At 36.6% G+C, this 23,705-nt stretch overlaps 1 protein-coding gene across 1 annotated transcript; it reads left to right on the forward strand.

The window, feature by feature from the left end:
* Nucleotides 1-4,478: 4,478 nt before the first annotated feature.
* LOC140140408 (neuronal acetylcholine receptor subunit alpha-7-like) lies at nt 4,479-22,165 on the forward strand. Its single transcript, XM_072162167.1, has 6 exons — nt 4,479-4,536; nt 9,161-9,312; nt 10,807-10,851; nt 17,948-18,057; nt 19,753-20,279; nt 20,871-22,165. Exons 1-6 carry the CDS (start codon nt 4,479-4,481, stop codon nt 21,227-21,229), a joined length of 1,251 nt encoding a protein of 416 aa, XP_072018268.1. The 3' UTR covers nt 21,230-22,165.
* The last annotated feature ends 1,540 nt before the right edge of the window (nt 22,166-23,705 follow it).

Here is a 23,705-nt window from a genome sequence, read left to right on the forward strand (position 1 = left end):
GCAAAAATGCCCCTAAAACCGCCCAATTGGGGCAAATTTGGGTGCTTTTTGGGTGTATTTTGTGAAAAATTGGTATACAGATGGGTGGCAAAAACAGCAAAAAGTAGGTATAGAGAAAGTCAGCATCCGAAAGTCTGCGTGGCACATCCCCGTAATTTTTTTTTTCGAAGAACCCCCCCGGGCCCCCACTTTCAAAATCGTTCCGCCGCCGCTGATGCCATTACAACCCATGCAATCATATCGATACAAGTGTTATCAAATATCTTAGCATCCTCCATTTACACGTTTTATGACATTTTTAATATATAGATATCCACAAAAAGCTTATTCCCAAACATGGTAAATGGAAGGTTAATTCTGCCCTCTATAATGGGCTATTCCAGAAATTAACGGCACCTACCCTATAGAAGACTTGGGATTCCCAAAATAAATTTTTTTTGATTTACGAGGTCAGATGTGTCAAATTTGTCTTCTATAGGGTATGTACCTTTTATTTCTGTAATAGCCCATACAGAGCAGGGTCACGTGACACAAAACTTCGGACGTTCTGAGAGGTTGCATATCAATCTTCTGTCACAGTTCAATAACAGAGATTCAAGAGTGATGCTAAAGCAGCAGGCAGAGTTGGGGGTATGAGGCTATTATTGAGTTAGTTTCCAATATTCTAATAAAGTTTGGTTATTTCTTCATCATATAGGCCTTAATTTAGACGAAATTAGGATTAGGGTTAGGGTTAGGGTTATTAGAAGGATAATGGTTAGGTTTGGGTTCGGATTAACGTATACGAAATCATTTACGTGGAGTATCAACTTAGTTTTTTTTCCGTTTTTTTTATTAAGCATATATAAAGATTTTAAAAAACGAGTTTGAAGAAAATTTATCTTCGAGTACCAATTTTTTTTCTTGAGAAAAAGGCAGTTTTGTGATTTTTCTTCCATAGATGACAATGTTAAAACTATTTTGTTTTTATCCGTTTGTCAAAATGGAGACTCGGATGGCTTTCAAAATAGAGTACCACGTGCCCACGGATATGATGATTGATATAAAAAGTTTGAAATTGACAACCAAAATCAGAAATATTTTTCATTTTATACCAAGAGAGATTTTCCAATTCAGAACAAAATATTTGATGTGCATTTGACGAAAAATGTCAATTTTAAGCTGTTGAAATCCAAAACGGAAACAAATTTCGTTCCTTCAGGTTGCAAGAGATACGATGTGCATAGAAATGGTCAAAGAGTGTGCTTTTCTAGCACTTTGGAGAAAATCATATTTTCAAATTAATGCAGATATCCCGTTTTGTCGGTTGCGTAGGTCTATACATTTTTAAACATTGGATATTGATAAACTAATGATTGATGATCGATAATTGATTATCGATAATCGATAATTGGTTATCGATAATCGATAATTAATTAGCCATAATTAATTCCACGCACAACCCCCCCCCCATACCCAGAAGGAAATAATCCTTAGCGATTCCCAGTTTTGTCGGTTGCGTAGGCCTATAAATTTTTGTTAAATGATTGATCATCGATTATTGATTATCTATAATCGATAATTGATTATCGATAATCAATACCCCTCACCCCCCTATCATACATGGTCGAATCCGACGAAAAGTGTACACGGCATGTTCAGGGCCATAACTTAAAAGTATTAATCAATTGGCATTCGTTTTTGTATTGTGTTTATTCGCCTTGATCATACGCTTCGCGCCATATATAATAAGACCCCATTCTGTGAAAAACTTAGACACAGAGACCCCAAAACATGCTATTTTTACCCTTTTTTCAAAATATTTCTTAAAGTATTTTTAAAAACATCTAAATCAGTTATGAAAAGAAGTCATTGGATTGAATCTAAATTGATTTCCTGAAAGGTGTGTATTCAAAGATTGCCTGTTCAATTTTCACATATTTGTACATAATTATGATAATTTTTTGAGTGGTATTTTTTTACATTACCTACGAATACAATTTTTCATAGCATTAGATATATCTTTAAAAAAATGGAAATTACTAATAAATGCGCAATTGATACAAGCTTTGATATGTCCAATACTGAAATACATTGCATTCGGACATCTTTATTATTGTGTTTAGCTGCCAGAAATTCTAAATGGCACAAAGGTAGGTTTGGTAAAAAATATGCATTACCTCCGAATACATGTTAAAAGCTGTGTCATTTCCACAAACTGAGAGAATAGTAAACAATAGTTAAGCAATAGGTGCAGGGTAATACACTCTTTATTTCTACCAAGTTTGAATAGCCTGCGTTTAAATATTTCTGAGATGTCAACAATAAAAGCAAGTATTCGTAGGTAAATTTCGGTAACCGAATGTTACCTACGAATACAATTTGACATCATGACAGTATTGTGAAACACCGCCATTTATGCCAATGCCCATATTGGTACATAACGAAGGCCTGTATGTTTGCTATCAAATCATATGTCAATGAAAGTTGCGAATTCACATACATGCCCACCATGCAAAACTGAATACGGCTTAATTGTTGAAAAATATGTACTGAAATAGACGACGGTCTGCTCATTTGAAAGCTTTTGAAAGAAAAACCAGATTCGAAAAAGAATAAAAGGGGATAAATACTTGGATTTGTCAGCTGTCATGTGTGTTTCATTTTAAACGTTTACCGACCTTCTGGTTTCTGAGTAATTTGTGTCCAAATTGGTTTATTCGAAGGTAACTTTTGACGTTTTCGCTAAGTTTACCTACGAATACCATGGACAAAAACGACTTTTCTCATTGTCTCATGATCTAGACAGTGGTGGACCCTAGTATAAAGCTAATTATAGTTGCCCTCAAACGAAAGGCCACAAGACGTAACTGACTCCAAGATGGACTTCACAAGTGTGCAATAACGGTTTTAAGCGATTTGTGTGCAATTAAGCAAATTAAAGTCACTTTAGTGCCTTTTTTTCTTACTTCAATACTCTTTCAACCACTGTGAACCGACATTAAATATACATGATAGGGTCTCAAGTATCAATAAACGCACATAAAGAAAAAAATACATTCAAAATGCTTTATAAAATGAAGATTTGATTGCGATATCCACCAAAAGTCTAATTCTTATCTACAAATACTGAAATGTTACTTACGAATACAGCATAATACATGACATGTGTAACGAAGTGTCCCTACCAATGGAAATTAATTGTCAAAAACTTTAAGCGGTACCCCCGGACAATATTATTACCCATATACGGATTCATTCAACAATTATTTATTATGTAACTTTGCTGTTTAACTACTTGTATATTAAAATGAAGTGTTCAAAATCTTGCTAAAAGCATCAAAAAATTTTGATCTAAGGTAAAAGCACTTATTCATTTGGACGTACCATATGAAAGAGATCTAAAAACTACCATTTTATTCTTTCATTATCATAATAGCAAAATTTGAACCTCTAAACTCAATATAGAAATTGTTAAATCGCTCATGTTACCTACGAATACCCGGGTTTCTTCACCTATCATTTTATAAAGCATTAGGTGTATGCGTATAATTCCTAATATTCCTGAAAACAAATATCCCACTCGTTCTTATACAATATGTTAATTTATTCATACTCATTTGATAAATAAAATACAGAAACTGACCTAAACTTCATTTTCAAAAATAAGCTAGCATAAATTGAATAAGATCATATTGATCGCGTTATAAAAATAAAAACAAATATTTTCTGGTTGAGCTAGCATTTTCCTGACACCCCGTGGTCTACATTACACGAAAAAGGTGTTAATGGGAATATTCCATTTGTTTTAGGTTGATTAGTATTGCGATAGTGAAAGCATCCTAGTGGTATTCGTAGGTAGGCCTACTATTGGGTTTTGATGTCACATTTACTATCACACGTCCTGGATTTATTTTTCAAGATTAGTGATGGCACTTTTGATTCCTATAAGGCCAACATGCCATCAATCAATGGGCAAAAGGAAAAAATTGTGGAGACATTTTTATTTTGGACTTTTATTTTTGGCCCGTGGACACTTTTGGTTGGATTCAACCACTACGCCCTAGATGTGGTACACGGATATAGAGAGCGACCTCACCTTTTATATAACTACTACTGAATGGTATTAAAACTCGATACATTTTGATATCACAAACGTTAAGTTTCTCCTCCAGTACAAGCATCGTGACCATTGTGCATCGCGACTCAATCAAATGATCGAAAAAATGATAACAGTCGAACGTAACGTTACATACTTCTTCCTCTTTTTACGACTCAACACTCCAGGTGGAGAAAGGCGGGCGGAAATGTGTCTGCGCTAGTGCTTTGATGCTTTTAGTGGTTCTGCAGTTGATGTTTAAATGCTTTGGGATCTTCTATGCTGATGATGTGATGGGGCAAATTGTTCCAATCTGTGAGAGTTCTGGGTATGAATGAGTATTTGAAACACTCTTTTGATGAGTGAAGTTCGATGAATGATTTTCTATGTACTGAACAGGATGGGTGTGGTTTCGATGTGGATTTTCTTGTTACCATGGTTACTACTCTATCCCCAAGGTAAGTGCCTGAGAATGGTGAGCAGTTTTTGAGAAAAGCGCCAAATTGATTTCCCATGCCATTTTTTTTGTCCACCATAACAACTTACCTTAAAATTCGAAATCGATGAAAACTGAATATTTATGTTCTGAAGGCACAAAACTAAATTATACTTTGATCAGCTCGTAATCGGCAGGCCTTAAAACAACGCGGATTAATATCAAAATATTTTATTTTGAGAATTTTCTTATGACGTCTCGCCAGAAGAATCTAACTATAGTAACTGTTTCCTCTAATGTTAGTACTTTTTCTTCGTTTTTAAAAATATGGATCAAAAAAGATCAAAATTTGACTTTTTCTTTTGAATTTGACTAAAATTTGGGATATAGTTTTAGGCATTAAAAATAATACAAGACAATATTACTAAAATTGGACTATTTGGTACATCATTCCAATTTCCCGATTTGAAATAAAATAGTGAATAGGTTCTAGAGGATAGAGCCTGTAATCATGGTAATGGTTCAGATCGATGTTGAAATGTAAGACTGAATTTTGCAAATTTCTTGTGAAATCTCACCAGAAGCATCAAACTATAGTAACTGTTTGCTTAAATTATATTTTTTTTCTTCGCTCTGCATTGATCCTCAACCTATAGTGTAAAATATATATATATATCTATCTAATGTTTAATTACACACAAATTACAGTGTGCAGTGTATTCTAACGTATTTGTTGTTATTATTATTTTATATATATATATTTTAAAATAGCAGTGACGTAGATTTCTTTTTTTTTTGGGGGGGATGAGGTGGAAAAAATTTCTTAAAGTATAGTGAATGCAGTCCCTTTTGGCGACAATAAGTTTATGGTACAAATGCGCGCGAATCGTGCGAAATTTTTGCCATATTGAAGCTAAACTGAAGAAATATGGTGCAAACGTGGAATAAATTCGCGCGAATCGCGCAAAAATTTGCACTTTGGGGGTTAAAATGACCAAATATGAGGTTAATTTGGCCAGAAACCCACATACAGGCGTCAACAATGGGGGAGGGGGATGATTTATGGACCACCCCCTGGCAAAATATTGGGGGGATTTATCCCCCACCCCCGGGATCTACGCCAATGTAAAATAGATAATGTTAAAAGTTAAGAAGAACATTAAAATTAACATTAAATGACAAACTAACCGATAACCCTTCCTAATGCATTTTACACATACCATTAAGCTGGTTATAGCACCACTAATAAATTGAATAAATAATTGGACATTAAAAACGTAAAAAAGTAGCAAATTAAAAAAAGAAGACGTTCAAAATGCAGATACACGCACCATTAAGCAACTCACAGCACCAATAATAAATATCTAAATTGAACTATCAGACTAATCACAGCTCATAACATCCATTCACATATTAAACACGAAGACTCTCAAAAAAGCCGACAGATTCCAATAACTCCACACAACGGAAGAAGGACATACAAAATACAAGAATACACATAAAGGGTTTAAAGTAACTCGACCCAAAAAAATACATAACTTTACGCATATTTTAACGATTTGACATTCAAGAGAGGAATTTCAAGTGGAGTTACCTGAATGTGTGACTCGACTTGAAATATACTTTCTAAATCCATTAATGTAACCTGTGGTGTGCCCCAGGGATCTATCTTGGGTCCTCTACTCTTCTTACTTTATATCAACGACCTCCCCTGCACTACTTCCACTCCTCACTTCATTTTATTTGCAGATGACACCAACATTTTATTTACTCACTCTGACCCTCAGATACTCCAACAAAACATAAATAGGGAAAAAAAAATAATATCAAACTGGTTTAAACTGAATAAATTATCCCTAAACATAAAGAAAACTAATTATATTATATTTAAAAATAAACATAGTAATAAGCCTGATATTAAATATGATATTAAAATAGATGATACCCCAATTGAAAATGTTAATACAACTAAATTCCTAGGCCTATTAATAGATCATAATCTCTCATGGCACTCACATACCCAACATGTCTCTAAGATTGTTTCTAAATACAACGGTGTGATTCGAAAGGTCCGCCATTTTCTTCCTTCTAGTTCACTTAACACTCTATACAACTCTCTGGTTCTTCCCTATCTATCCTATGGGGCCCTCGTGTGGGCTGATCCTAACAATGCCAACTTAGACTCTGCATTTCTTCTTCAAAAGAGAGTGATCAGAAGCTGTACCAATTCCCTCTGGCTTGCCCATACAGACCCGCTCTTCTCTTTACTACGCACTTTGAAAGTTCGTGATCTCTATAGACTCCAACTGGCTTCATTCATGTATCAATTTCATAATGACCTTCTTCCTCCGGATCTAGTCCCTGACAACTTTTTCAACACTCTCACTCTGTCTCACTCTTACAATACTAGGAATGTTCACGAACATGTTATCTTTCCTTCTAACACTGCCCTTGCAAACAATTCTTCCAAAACGCAAGGTCCCATACTTTGGAAAGAACTCCTTCTTCTCTCAAATTGGCTCGGACTCTTGCTACCTTCAAATCCAACTTTAAGAAATATATCATTTGTGGTTACACAGAGGGCATCTAATACCTTCACGATACATTTCGTTCTTCTTTTGTACTTTAGTTCAGCCCATTTTTTTTTTTTTTTTCCTTAGTCTTCAGGAGCCATAGTTTTACTTCAACTTCATTCCTTCTATCTTAACTATCATCCTCGTGTTAAATCGGATCATCTGTTTTGTGTTTGTCTGTCTGTCTGTATGTCTGTCTGTTTGGTAACTATTTAAGAGGGCCCTGCACCCCCACGCTCCGCGTTTAGCAGGGTCCTCGTCAATCACCTGATTTAACCCTATTTTTTCAGGTTGATTCAATGTTACTATTGTTATTATATTAGTTATTTATTACCATGATTTATATTATTATCATTATCACTATTATTGCTTCTGCTTATCATTATTGAATTACATTTGTACATTGTATTACTGATTGGTGATTGGCAAAATAAAATATGAATGAATGAATGAATGAATATACTCCCCCTGTGTTGATATAAAGGTCGGGTCTTCCATAGGGGGTTTACGGATTTCAATTGGAATAGCTTAATTTTGCTACATACCCAAAGTAGTCCCTTTTCAAAATCAGTTTTCCCCAAAATATCTTAAAAATGCTGTGAGATTATTGACAATGATTTATACACGCATTTGATTGGCTATCTATTTATGGATAAAATATTACGCTGTATTTCTAATTTAAGATGAAGATCAACTGAAAATCAAGAGAGTTTATTGTATATTACTCGACCAATCGCGCGCATTTGAACCATGTTTTTAATCGTAAAATTGGTATTCAAACAATGCTGGCGAAGCTACACGTTATAAAATATGAAAATTTCTGGTGTTTATACTTTGAGTTACTTATAAACTTTATATTCACAGGCATAATTTGTTTCCAAACTTTTACAGTACAGAGCAGTTGCTGTGTTTTTAGTTTGCTGCTTTTATATGCAAATTTATGCAAATTGGGATGTTTTTCTAACAATGAACACCATTTCCTCAGAAAAAAGTACGTTTTCAGAAAATACTGCTTTTTAGCTACAATATGAGACCAAAATCACATACTTGAGTTGATTTTTAAATTTTGACCATTTGGGCGAGGTTGCTTGGAATTTACCATATCTACGATTGTGACTGAGCAAATGCGGACTAAATGCATTTCTGTAATGAAAGACATTAACTATCTTCAGCGTGTATTAAATATTTAGCGAAAATGATTGGTGTAATAATCGAGATGTAGGTTGAAAAGTTGCTTTCAAAGAGGCCTCGTGTCGTAATCATGCGTGACCATTGGTGACCAGTGTCACCAGGATAATTAGCTCAAATTAGTAGCCGGCCCTGTCCATATCTTGATTAATAATCGTCTAGTGCTATTTATTTATTAATGCATAACACTGCCTTCTTTTACAAAATATTGAAGTCAATTATAAAAAGTAATATCACCTCATTTTACTGCTTTGTACATGAAAAGGCGTTAAAATATAAAATGATGCTTATTATTATTATATTATTAATTATTATTCGTTTTAGACCTTACTTTTAGTTGTTGGTTTAGTATTTGATTGTTTAAATGTTGGCTCCATGCGGAGATACGCTTGTGTCCTGATGGGCCCAGGCTAAAAAAAATGTTCAAGCCAGGCTAATGCTTGGTCATGTTTGATATTTGCAGATTACAAATAAAAGCCATATTATAACATTTACTGATGAGGACGCCCTCAATATTGTTCGAAATTCTATTTTTTACACTATTGTTATGTTCTTAAGTACCCTGCAAAAATCAAGACTCTAGGTGCTGTAGTTTTTTCAAAATCCAAGATTTTGAATAAAACGCAGAACCGTCGTTTTATTATTACGATGAAAATATTAATCGAACACGTAAGCGATGTCCATAATACAGTACGTACATGGCGTGCGGGCAGCCGTGACATATCAAAAGATTGCCTCGTCTGTTTGAGCCCAAATTACAAGAGGGCATCCGCAAATAGAAAAGAGGACATGTCTGACAGTGAAACTGAGAAACTGGTACATGGAGGGGCGGGGAGAGTTTGACAAAACTTCCTGTTACTGAAGTATCTTATTCTTTTTCTGCAGGTGCATATTTGACCCGGCCTAAGGGTGATCACAAAATTGTTGCTGAACAGATACTGAAAGATTATGGAGCAACCTATTGTCGTCCTGTCTATGATTTGAACTCGACAATGAAAGTCGAAATGTTCCTGTATGTACATCATGTGCTTGAGCTTGTAAGTATAAATCGAGGGGTCGGTGATACAAAGACGCAACTCCAATTTTTGCGAAAATGAGATTTTGATATCAAAATTTTCAGATACATGAGCACTTTCAAATAAATACATAATAGAAGTATTTTACTCCATTTAGCACCTCATTGACATCAATGGCCAGTGTAACATAAACTGAACTACATAAGTCAATGTGGGCCATTATCTTTAAACTCATTTTTCTCAGAATGGCCAAAATGAAGTTCCGTCTTTGTGCTACTCGCCCCTCGAAATAAACCTAGAAATAAAATTCAATGTGACATGCTCTCATAAAATGAGCATAGTGTCGCCAAGGCGATTAAACATGACAAATTTCAATAGAAAACAAAAGACATTCTGGAGGAAATATTGATTTCTGAAGACAAGCAAGGAACCATCTCCGGGAGCTATCTAACATATTTGATATTTTCTTGTAGAGGTCCGTCAGGTCTGTAGAAACTCTAAATATACATAATATGATCTTGTCAAAACCAATTATGTTTTACTGACCTGACAGTTTCGACCATCTTGGGCGATGACCATTTTCAGATGTTTTTGATCCAACTTCCCTACACCAACAGAGGGTTCACCAGCGTCCAGAAGTGGATCGTACACATGACTAAGGTAATGGGTCCATTCGTCTCTGTTCATGGTGATCCACTTATGGGCGCTGGTGCGCCCTCTGTTGGTGTACAGAAGTTGGGTCAAAAACATCACTCCGAAGATTGCATCGCCCAAGATGGTCGGGAAATGGGCAAATAAGTGAAGACACCAAATTTTGGTTCAAATTGTTCTTAAGGGGGTACTACACCCCTGGCCAATTTTGTGCCTACTTTTGCATTTTTCTCAACAATTATAGCACATTGGTGACAAGTAAGATATGTATATTATAGGGGCAAGGACTACAACTACTGTACTGAAAATTCAGCAACTCAGAGCAAGTAATTATTGATTTATTGATCAAATATTGGTTTTCCCTCATTTTTGACTGTAACTCCACAACTGTTGTCTGTGCTGAAATAAAATTTCCAGAGCAGTAGTTTATAGTATAATATACATATCTTACTTGTCCCCAATGTGCTATAATTTTTAAGAAAAATGCAAAAATAGGCACAAAATTGGGCAGGGGTGTAGTACCCCCTTAATAGTTTAAGATCTATTTTGACATTTTAGCTAATAATCTCACAATTTACATAGATATATAAATTGGACTGGACTCGGACTTAATTCGGCTTCGAGTCCAAGTCCTTTTATGTCCCAAGTCCAAGCCGAGTTATTTTGTATCCGAGTCCGATCGAGTCGAGTCCGACAAAAAAATTTTGGACTCCGGACTCGAAAGATACATCATATAGTTCTTTAATATACTTAATGACACTGTCGAAAAAGTAACAAAAATTGGTGAAAATCATTGGTACAAAATTGCAATTTTATTTCATCTTTTTCTCTGTTTTTTTTTCATTTGCAATTTGTTCCAAATAGAATGAGCGACAGCAGACAGTTACAGTAGCTGGATATTTGGATCTGGTAAGTCAAATAAAATTACACAGGTTAAAGCCATAATGTGTGATTTGCTCCATAGAGATGTTGATGCGTCTTATATACGAACCCCGCGCATTAGACGCATCAATTCTTGTTCATATGGAAATGTTATAATATGGCTTTAACCTATAAGTATGATTTGTATGGTATAATATTCTGTAATTCTAAAAGATTATTAGCAAAAAATACAATGTCATCAGCATACTAATTAATTATATATTAAAGATTTATTAAAACTAGTATACTAATTTAAAAATATTTACATAGTAAATTAAAATGTACTGTACTAATTCATGGTCGATGCTATAACTCTCTCTTAATATAAAGAGCTTTTAGATAATTATGTATATTTTCATGTTTCCAAGGGAATGTCTACAATAGCACTCATAGCTTAGCTGCTAAGCTCCCAAATTTGGTACAATTATGCACTTTGTGATAAAAGCAAGGGAGTTTCCAAACATAAAGTGCACGGTCCAAGGTTTATTTTAAGATGTGGAGGCATTTTGGTTTTGACCCCTAGTGACCGTTAGAGGTCACGAAAGATCACACAGGGGTAAAAATTTGAAATGCTCCAATCTTGTCGACAGGTACACCAAATTATTTGTCTGGTCACAAGGATCTCAAAAATGTATAGTTTGTGCTATCTACGACCTATCGTCACAGAGTTAATCTACAAAAAAAACCCCTCAATTTTGGGTAAAAACAGCACATTTTTGGTTGTACAGAGGTGAAAACTTCAACTTGCTCCGATTTTGCCCAAATTGGTGGCAAGTTCTTGACATAAAATCAAGAAGCAGTACAGTACTTACCATCTAAAGTGTACTCTTTACTTGTTATTTAGAATGGAAGTCAACGCTCAACAGGACCCTGTGCCAGCCAATGGCATTTGACAATTTTAACCTCTATCTCTATCTCAGTGCAAAAATATCCTTTTTATGATTTGTGTCAGCTGAACGGACAATTTGACACCATTTTTTTTTAATCGGACCAAGTTGAAATTTTTACCCATTTGTAGCCGAATATCAATGTTGCTAAATTTTGTACATAGCCAGAATTTCCCAAATTTGCATGGGCGCCCTCACATTATGACGTCATAGAGACATTATGTGGGGAATGTTTAAACTTATTATAGTATCACTGGAGAGAGGAGACCCATAGCTATAAATTAGTACCAAATAACAGTATATGACGTTTATAATTGAAAATTGAGAAGGGAGTCGCAACAACCCCCACCCACCCTTCTTCGTAGTCCGTGTTACAAAATATGGCTCATTAAACATGTTAAATCAGAACAAAATTTTTTCAATCCCCACCAGGGTATTTATGAACATTCCCTTAAGGGATCTGGAATGAGCGTTTTGAGCGTTTCGACAGTATAGTCCATTAATTTTCAAACATTGAAACCTTAGCTACATTACCCACTGAATAACTTTGACCTAGCTTGGTCTAATTTCGGATAAATTAACATCCAAGATCATACCTGGCTACTAAATACGAATTCAACTGAATTTCATATGGAAAGGTTTGGCTACAAAACGATTCTCTTATAAACGCATCTATGCTAGAGACCAAAGTTTTCTGTTTTCACAAAACGGAATTTGCCTTTTAGAAAACGGAAACTCTAATCTAATCTATGCACAGTTTCCATCTCGATACACCTGAGCACACAAATTCGTCCAAGAAAGCAATGACTTGACTCTACGCAGTCTGTGTATGCACTACACGGTTGAGTGCATAGCATCATAAGAGCTGTGTGAGCTTCTAGCTGGTGACTACTGTCTGTTCAATTAGCTTAGATTATTGTTTTTAAAGACTAGCGGGATACCCGCGCTTCGCGCGGGTCCCCGCTAGATGAGTAAATGGGAGCGTTTACTATAACAGGAAGAGTTACTGAACAGGTAGAATCATTGAAAAGGTACATTTTATTTATCTAAATCTGTCTCTTCTTACATTTTCTTTTTTAGTTTATTCTGCTTAGCTTGTGATTTTCCGTTTCCATGTGGTTTATTTATTTAACCCCGTTCCCATTATTTTCTAAATCTGTTCTTTCTTACATTTCCTCTTTTAGCTTCTTTTTTTATTTGCTGCTTGTGATTTCCCGTTTCCATGTTTTTTATTTAATTCTTACATTTCCTGATTAGTTTCTTTCCTTCTTTGTTTCGTTCCCGTTTCATTTAGTTACTTTAACCCGTTGGCCTATTATGTATTACTCGTACCTTTTTTGTCCTAATTTTAATTATCTTTTTCTTTATAGTAGCGCTTCATGTTGTTTATACAACACACATCTTTTTCCCGTATTTATTACGTCCTCTCATAGCGTGTCTGCGTACGTGTTCATCCGCTATCATGATCCCGTGACCCGTCCGTGTACCTTTTTTTCCTTTATTTTTCCATCTTTTCGTATTATCATGTCCACTGGTCTCTGGCTCGCAAGTCGCGTGGCTCTGCACCGTTTACTCGCGCATTGGCGTAGTGCGCATTACGCACGCGGCGCCGACGCACTGCCGGCCAGCTGCAGTGACGCGTAGTCTGGCAACAATTTTTATAACAAAAACCCCGTTTTTACCCGTATTTTCACTGTTTTTGCAGCCAATTCTTGACCGTTTCCAACCAAATTTTTGCATAACCGTCTCGGTAAGTTCCTCGATCTCCCGTATGAGTTTGGCGACATTTGGATCAAAACTGACGGAGCCTTTACACATGATACATAGATAGATAGATAGATAGATAGATAGATAGATAGATAGATAGATACATACATACAACATTCCCTATATATGAAAAAATAAATAAATAAAAAATTGTGGTCAAAGTCATCAAAGAGAAGTGTTAGTACAGCCTTAGACCCAACGTGATTTATACTTTTCAAATTCCAAAGTTCAATTTGAAACCACATATCCTTTCAATTTTTGTCTTTTTCCGCGATATTTTTTTATAAAAAGCAATAGAACGTCGGGTACCATAAACTTTTTGAATCAATCCATTTAGTGCAATGTGTACGAATGTTCCAGGTATATTACATGCTTTCAGTGGCAGCACTAGGATTTTTTATAGGAAAATATAAACTAAATAAATAAAGTAATAAATAAATAAATAAATACGCAAGGAATGTATATATTTATATAAGCCGAGCCTACGTGTTCTGAAAACCGTCGTTAAAAGGTAACCAGGCTTCCCTAGAATGTGCAATAAATCAGCATTAAACATTTTCTAATATTAACAGCATTCTAGAAACACTTGCAGTTTGGCGAAAAGAGGAGTGATTTCGTGCCACAAGAGAAGATGAGAAATAATAGATCTTCTCTCAGTCTGGACAATCATCACCTGTAGACCCTATCCAATCGGGTATCCACTAACTGGAACGGTATAACAATTGAAATGACAGCCACAACCATTCATACATATCACCTGTTTTTTAAACTTTTTTTGTATTATCATGCGAATTACTCCGTGGCAGTACGACAGCAACTTAGCTCACTTCCGGTAATTTTTACCGGCGTGACCTCTGCTGTTACGTAACGTAATGTTGAAAATCAGGTGGCAAATACAGTTTTTCAGAAAACATCAAAAAAATGGAATACACAGGTCGTTTCTCCCTTCATTTCCATATTGAGCCCATAGATAAGATATGAAACATGAGTATAAGGCAAACAGTAACGTGTAAAAGTCCAATTATTGTGGAGAAAATGAATGTTTATTGTGCGCGAAGTGGCCTAAAAAATGAGAAAAAATGCATGTCACGATCACCAAAATGGTTATATCTGCAACTATGAGCCAACGCCGCGCGCCGGTCGTATGCTTTTCTGTAATGATAGATATTAGCTAACTTGAGCTTGTATTAAATTTTCAGCGAAAATGATTGGTGGAATAATCGAGTCGTAGGTTGGAAAGTTGCTTTCAAAACGGCTTCCCCTCGCAATCGTGCGTGACCATTAGTGACCAGTGTCCAGCAGGAAAATTAACAGCCGGCCTTGTCCATATAATCGATTAATAATTGTCAGGATCGTCCAGTTGACTACAGTGATATTAATTTATTCATACAAAATACTGCCCTGTCTTATTAAATATCGAAATCAATATAAAACGTAATTTCAAGCCATTTGACTGAACTTACAAACAGTTTATAAAAGATTATTGTTGAACGAGACACTGAATTAGAAATTAGATTGCAAACGGTACGAGAATATGTTAGCAGGTTGTGATGGTCTAGTGGCTAAGGCCGTGCCTGAAGTGCGAGAGGTTGGAAGTTCGAACCCTACCATAGCGTTTTTTGTTTTTTTTGAAAATATTTATGATAGTAGTAAACAACTTTCAGGAAGGGTTTCTGATCATTTGAAGCAGAAAAAATGAGGTAAAATAAAAGAAAGCATTTTTTTTTATCTTGACCGCTTATGGTGTTCTATTGAAGATAATTAAAGCTACTCTAGACAACGAAACGCTGATTCCAATTATGTGTATGTCTGGGTAGGGTGTAAGAACAGTGAAAATTACAAATAATATTATGCCAAAATATCAGGTTTGAAATTCGTAAATTATGGCTGACGCTATCTTATTTTTTAATATGTAGGCCTACGCATAAAGAAAAACATTGCAAACGTGTCGCATAGAAATATTTTCAATTGATCATAATACTGACGGGCCTACACACATACACCATTGGCCTAACAGAACAAGCGAGAAAAAAAATCGAAATGCTGTAGGATTCGAACCTTCAACCTCTCGCACTTCAAACCACGGCGTCAACCACTAGACCATCACAACCTACTGTACCATACTCGTATCGTTTGCAATCTTATTTCTCATTCAGGGACTCGATCAACAATAATATTTTTAAAACTGCTTTTAAGTTCAGTCAAATGAGATGATATTACTTTTTATATTGACTTCAATATTTTGTAAGTCAATGCAGTATTTTGCTTGAATAAATAAATATCACTGGAGTCAACTGGACGATTCTGACGATTATTATTTGATATAATGACAAGGCCGGCTGCTATTTTGCTAGTGACACTTGTCACTAACGGGACACGCACGATTGAGACACGGGCCGTTTTGAGAGTAACTTTCCAACCTACGACTAGATTATTCCACCAATCATTTTCGCTGAAAATTTAATACAAGCTCAAGTTAGTTAATATCTATCATTACAGAAAAGCATACGACCGGCGTTTGCTCATAGTTGTAGATATAACCATTTTGGTGATCGTGACATGCAATTTTTCTCATTTTCCCGGCCACTTTGGACATGTTCAAGCTTCTTTATTTTCAATATTATTCAACTTTTACTCGTTTTTTGTTTTTTTTTTCAAATGTTTGGTATCTTATCCGTGATCATGGTACGCAATTTAAGCAAAAAGCGACCCGTGTCTCCCATTTCTGGAGCTATTTCGCTAAAACATGTTTGCCGGCCAAATTTTCAACATTTAGTTACGTAACCCGTGTTCACCAACCCGTAAAAAATTTCTATCGAACAAAAGAGGTCACGAAGTTGCCGTCGTACTGGTGGAGGCCTCTTGCTGGTAGTCTGGTGCCTAAGCCAAAAACCTAATGTTTTTTTGTGTTTTCTATATCTCTGAGACGTACTAATAAGCCTTTTTGAAGCACAAGGAGAGGGCGCGTACTTTGAAGTGAGTAATCTTTTGTATGCTTCTCAGCTGACAAAAGATTACTCACTTCAAAGTACGCCCTCTCCTTGTGGGCCCGCCATATTTCAAAAAGGTTCAGAATCTGACGGGTGGCACCCTGACACCCTAGAGAATTTTGACATAAATGACCCCAAAATGACCCCATAGGGTTATACAGGGGTCAAAAATTGAAAGTGTTCAAATATCACTTCAAAGTATAGACGAATCTCATTTCACGCATTCCTACACCTCACTGGCAGCCATAACTGGGTCCCCGTCGGCTACAATGCACCCAAAACGTGAAATGATTCGGCCTGACTCCATCACCCGTTTTACACCTGCGGTGAAAACACACGTAGATAAAATAATGATGAAAGTTTACAACACAATAGAATTCCCTTCGGCAAAACACACAGCTTCTACATGGTCAATTGCCTTTTACGTGCGTTACAAGGTCATACACCATATCAAACGTTACTTCAAATGGATGTCTAGTGGTTGCGAACAAAAGGGCTATGTATGAATAGATGCGACGGGATTACCTGCGGAAATATCTCTACTGTATATATTATTCTATTAGCCCTCCTCGTCCGTGCATTTTTCTATAGGCGTTAGGCGGCTTTTATTGCACATTGAGCAGTCAAAACACCAGTTTGGTGCAGCGGGGACCCAGTAATGGCCGACCAAATCCTGACCATGACTTGGCTCGTGAGATTCGTCTATACCAAATTGTTCGTCTAGATGCAATGATCGCAAATTCGTATTTTATTCTCAATACGACCTTTGGTTCATGTGCCGCAACAGGTCAAGGCTCAATTTCCAATTTGCATAGAGGTCAAAATTAAAGTTGCTCCGATTTTTGTGAAAGCTGTTGCAAATTGTTTGCCTACCAAAAAGAATTCAAAAACGTAATGGTTTACATTAGCTCAGATGTCTAGTTGATGAGTTACAAATGGCAACCTGTAGTGTTAGACCCCCGGGGTTAGACCTTTGTTATCGTCTATCTTGATAACTATACATTGTAGATAGTGCAAACTATTATATTTTTGTAAAAATACAGAAAAAACACTTTTCTTCCATATTTAAGTCCCCATGACACTTGATTGGTAAGCATGTAAGGAAAAGGTTGTTTCATCTGGTGCCTTAATCAGAAAAGGCTAGAAAAGAGGAATCGCAGAAAATGGCGAACAATCAATTTTTCTAGGCATTGTATATGTTGAAACGATGGTTCGGGAAAATTCCTATTACTAAGAGCTAACCTTTGAAACGTGTTCTCGGGGACGATTTCTATTGTTTGAAGGTGCAAAATTAACCATAAGGCACGCTGATGATACGCATGACAACTCGTAGTAAAGAAATCGTTTGCGGTGACATCAGACGCAAGCTTGTATTCTTTATCTCTATCTGCATAATACGAAAAAATAATAATCTGTAATAATTTGACATTCATTTTCTAGCGATGGCATGACGAGTATCTACGTTGGAACACTACAGAGTACCCAACCGTTAAAGGCATACATGTACCAATATCTGATATCTGGTACCCAGATATCAAAATCGATCAAAGGTATGGAAAATAATTATACAGCGTATAAACACAAGTTACACAACACAAAAAAGTTCTGCCAAATGAAACATAGCTCAATCCCAATCATTCATTTAGTCCTAACTGAACATAGACTGCTTTGCTCGTTGTCAAAAACGACATCATGACAGCCATTGATGAGAACCAAGCTGTTTTCTTATTCATGATCGATCTTTCTGCTGCCTTTGATACCATTGATCACACGATTTTGTTTAACAGACTTGAATGTGACTTTCGTATCAAAGGCACAGCATTCGAGTGGTTTCAATCTTATATGACTTATCGCAATTTTGTTGTGTTGGTATGTGTTGGTGGTAATATGTCTGAAGGCACTATCTCAAGTTTGGAGTACCTCAGGGCTCTATAATCGGCCCTAAGATATTCACAATGTATTCTCAACCTCTTGCCATCATCATTCGTCAATTTGGCATCCAGCTTCATATTTATACCGACGACATCCAATTGTATGTTTATTTTAATACCACAATACTCGGTGATAGTGCTTGCGCTTTATTTAAGCTAACTTCTTGTGTTGCATTTTTAATTTGTAGCGAAGTTCTATAAAGCATGTCCATGTACAAAGTACTCACATTTAATGGAGACGCGACGTTTCGAAACCTTCTTGTCTGGTTTCCTAATCATGAGTGATGACTTGATCCAGCAACACTGGTGGTGTTTCTAGATGTAGTGTTTCTAGAATTGTTCTGGATCAAATGGTCATAACTGTGACTGAGGTTGAATGCTGCGCCCCTTGGTTGTTCATTGCTTTGTCTCCCCTGCGACGAATCCATATGGATTCCCTTATCCATCTGGGATATCTTTCGTCTTCTCGGTGGAGGAGTTTTGTTCCCTCCAAGTCTGTAACGTGGTTTGTTGCGGTGACATGATCTGATATGGCCGATTTGTGTTGGTCTGATATTGAAGAGAGTCTATTTGCTCTGGTTTGGATTTTGTTGATGATTTTGTCCGCTTCCCACAAGGACTAACTAAAGTATTAGGATTTAGCTATGTTTCATTTGGTAAACAGGATAATGTTTTTTAATCCCAAAAAATTAATGCTGTATTTTTCTGGAATATGGAGTAATTTCATACTACATTTGCTACCAAAACCTCTAAATTGGCAGAAGATTGATTATGAAACTTGGTGCATTGTAAAAGTTACAAATTAAAGGAGCACGCAGAGCTGTTGGGTTGAATGCAGCGCGCGACAATGACATAGCCCGAAATAACCGCAGAGGCCTTGGGGTGACACTAAATTCACGGTTTTTGTTTAGTAACGCAAACCTATATCGAATTTTGTTGGCTTGCTCTCAACAACGGGAGGCAACGTATTGATTGGTTATGAATAAATCACACCAACTTGGCTCATGGAATTGAGGTCACCAAATAAAGGTATCGCAAGTTTAGCAAATCGGACCTGTTGAAGAGAGTACACAGCGCACTCCAGCGCGGTCACAATGGCCGGAAGTAATTGCCAAAGTCGCAAGTTTGAACAACTATGATAATTAGGATAAATCCAAAATGGCCGCTGGACGCCATCTTGAAAATTAAACTTTTGAACCATTTGCCCTAGAATGACGTTTAATACCACTTTTACCACCCCCATCAAGTTAGAATACATAACCACAGACCAGTGGTCTGTACGTACCTAACTCATTTCGTTCTATTTCTTCAAAGCCCATCATTTGAAATACCACGAAAGGGTCGTGCGTGGGTTCGCAACTCCGGCGAAATATATTGGACGATATCAGTGACATTCACTATCTCGTGTCAAATTGATGCTCGATTTTTTCCTTTCGACACTCAACAATGTAAGCTTACTTTTGGACCTGTGGCGTACACTATAGATGAAGTATTCGTAGATATTCTACCTTACGAGACTAACGTGAAAGAGACTTACCTGAACAATGGTGTATGGGATCTTGTAAATGTATCATATGATACGAATAATGAATCCATAGCGGGGTACATCTATGGCCAAGTGACTGTCAATATTACGTTAGTACGTCGCCCACTATTTCACGTGATAACCGTAATCATTCCGTGCATTTTACTGTCAATGGTCAACGTGTTTAGTTTCATTCTACCGACGGAATCCGGAGAGAAGGTATCTGTTAGTATCACGAACGTAGTGGCTTTGGTCTTGTTTCAACAAGTAATCGCAACTACAATGCCACCAGTTTCTGAAAAGTCACCATTGATATGTAAGTTTATAAAGCTGAAATTATACTCCATCGCTAAGCGCCGAGCTATTGAAATTTAGCGCTTTTCCCGACGAAACAAGAAGTGCGCTACCTCATTGGCTAGAAACTAATCGCTCTTCGCTCACCGATAGAGTATAAATTCAGCTTAACGAAGGACCAGTATTAATATATACTTTGGTTTATCCCAAGTTTGGTAGTGACTGATGACGTCAATGCTTTTCACGGCTCTGTTGCGCCGCAACAGTCCCAATGTTGAATATAAAAAAGGTTCGCTATGTCCAATTTAGAATAACACTCGCTATGTCGAATCTAACCCTTACCCTGCCCGTTATCATAACCCTAACTCTAACCGTATTTAACCTTATTTCATATTTTGACATAGCGACGTAAACATTCTTGCTCTATATAAATATACTGTTTGCCATTTTGTCTCACCAAAGTTGTAAATATAAAAACCTCGCCATTCTCAAGCATTAGATGCTTCTTCAAACCAATCCAGTCATTACGCTCCACACTCCTTAAATAAATGTTCAATTTTACCAACGTTTAGATTAAAGCGTGGGGGATACATGACTTTTTTTGCGTTCACAGCTTACTACTTCACACCGATGATCTTTACCAGTTGTCTCTCTGTCGTATCTGGTGTCGTTGTGGCGTATTTTCACCATCAACAAAGTTCTGATGTTCCTAATTGGGCGTATCAGTTGGTGAAAAGGTGCCAAAAGCCTTCAAATAATACCAGACCCGGGACCAGAGCAGAATTCGTAAATCGTACGTCTGGTGATACTTCAGAGAAAACAGTGGCTTTTGGTGATATGAGTGATGGAGGCCAAGACGTGGAGGAGAATTCGAAGAGTTTTGACGAGGAGATAAATAATGCTCGTCTTATTTGGAAAGATCTTGCTAAACTGATAAATCGGGTTTGCCATATTGACATGTCTCTTTATTAATTTGGTATCGACGATTATTATTATTATCTGCTTTCTTGTTTTGAGACGGTAATTCATAGCAATTAGTTCATAACAATTTTCTTGTGTTGTATATCAAAAGTGTCGTATTAAACCGTGGGAAACAGAGATTGGAAATAATTCTAATACTGGAACTGTTTTCAACTTTATATGTTGCGTCTGAAACCAACAGACTTCATCAGGCAACTGACCCGCTGGATTGAACTGATCACAAGATAGACGGCTACAGTTTGTCCACTCTGATGTACAAAGCGACAACGCTCGCGTATACAGCACGTAAACAGTGCGCAGTGCTGCGTCTCTGCTGAGGTATCGGCGTGCCTTCAAAGTCGGCACAATGGTGCGTCCGCGTCGGTACTTTGTACGTCAGAGTAGACTGACTGTAGGTATCGTTTTGATAGGCCGTTCCCATGTATGAGATAAGGTAAAGTCGAGTCCCCCTCTCTTGTATAGTGATGGTTGCTCAATACGCTCCAAGATGGCTTCTTTAATGCAGGGGGTAGCCTGCTTTCTTGGTGGGAGAGGGGGAAAATAAAACAATTCAGGGGGGAAGAGATATACTTTTGTAGGTCATGTGGTTCTTGAGTTATGTTGCAAAGATGGTTGAAAACCATTATCGCCTTTGCAAAACGTACATAACTCATAAACAACAATAAATTAATTGACTGACAGACATAGATAGTGAGGCCAGACACACCTTCGACACATCTCTGTATTTGGACCAATCAGAACGCGATTAACACCGCTGTAGACTTCGCCTCCGTGTACATTCACCCGATGCCATTTCACCCCTCCCCTATATTACAAAGCGGCTGTGTTTATGCTGTTCAGACGGATAATCGATCAATGCTGTTAATAATAATATGTATTAAATCACATTTATATTTGTCCACCTTATTCTTGTAATAATGTTCTCTCATCCCTAAAATATTCATCATTGCGTATGTTAAGGTTAGCAAATATTTAAAACTGTTGCGATTTGGTTGTTCACAGCATCTTGCGAATGGTAGTGAGCTTTGGCAAAAGTTGCATTGATAATTTCATAGCGAGTGTGTAGAAGAATTCAAATATCACAGATATACTTTTGTAGGTTCTGTGGTTCTTGAGTTATGTTGTAAAGAGAGCTGAAACAACAACACTTTTGTACAAAACTTATAAACAACAATAAATCAAGCACGTTTCAAAGTATGTGATTTGTACAATCAACTTTTACAAAACATCAGAGTGCTTTTTTTCAGTAATATATTGATTTATATAATGAAAATCGATTTTTGGCTGCTTCGACCAATAAATATTAGACATGGATTTGTTTTAATTGCCCAGAAATGAGAGGAATCATTGCTGTGAATGTTTGCCTAAAAATATTGATCACAGGTTCAAAATTGATGGTGTATATCAATGACCAAACTTTTAGCATGATCACTTATATAAGGTCTTAGAAAATTATGTAAATAGGCTTGAATATTCGATATTGCATTTTAGCTCACGCACTCTTTGTTTGCAGCCAAGATTTCATAAATTTCCCTGGCGGCGATTTCTCCGTAACCTCGCCTTGGTATGTTGAACACTCTCATTAAATAATTAAGCTACTTACTTCCAACTTTAGAGAACGGCATATGCCTTATGAATCTCGTCAACACAGACAATTCGACTTGATTTTACAAGCTTGCAAACGTCTATTTCTAGTTGCTATTTTGTCCATCAAAATTTACAAAATGTCCCACTTTTTTTTTTAACGAAAAAGACTTCTACATCCACTCCGTCAGCGAAAAAAACCAAATTTGTTCAGTGCATACATCCTGTTCAAATCGTCAACTGTGTTCTGCTGTTATATCTCATATCTGCAGAATTAATGTTATGGAATTTTGAGCATAAATTCCTTGATTATAATATTAACTACTCACCGCCTCGTCACGAAAACACAAGCGTTGCACTGTGGTTGCTATTTTTCTTATAATTGGTATCTTGCGTTAGTATAAATCCGTATTTTGCTGGTAAAATTCCATTGCAATACTTCATACTAACAACACGTGGCACATGTGTTATCAACTGGGTAGCTCTGGTTCATTATCGATACTTAGGTTTCATTATTTCAAGGGCTCTCAATGTAGGTTGTCAATGCAATGTGGACTGAACTTTGCTAAGTGTTCATACATTTATCGCGTGACTAAATAGCAGGTACCGGCTTATTCTATACACTGTTCAATAGCCTTATTGTGATCTGGGGCAAGGGGCAATGGGATAGCGTTTTTTTCTAAATATCACTTTGAGGATCTATAAACTATAACACACCCGATCTAAATCTTAATAGAAAAATAACAAGAAATAAGATGCAAGTCCTCCACTTCGCACAGGTGCTGTATAACGACTATATCATGCAGATAAGCGCACCTTAAAACAAGCACCCCACCACACACACCCATCACCATGTTACGCCACACTATACACGCTGCCACAG

The sequence above is a fragment of the Amphiura filiformis genome, chromosome 19 (assembly GCF_039555335.1).
Source record: "Amphiura filiformis chromosome 19, Afil_fr2py, whole genome shotgun sequence".
Classification (NCBI taxonomy): Eukaryota; Metazoa; Echinodermata; class Ophiuroidea; order Amphilepidida; family Amphiuridae; genus Amphiura; species Amphiura filiformis.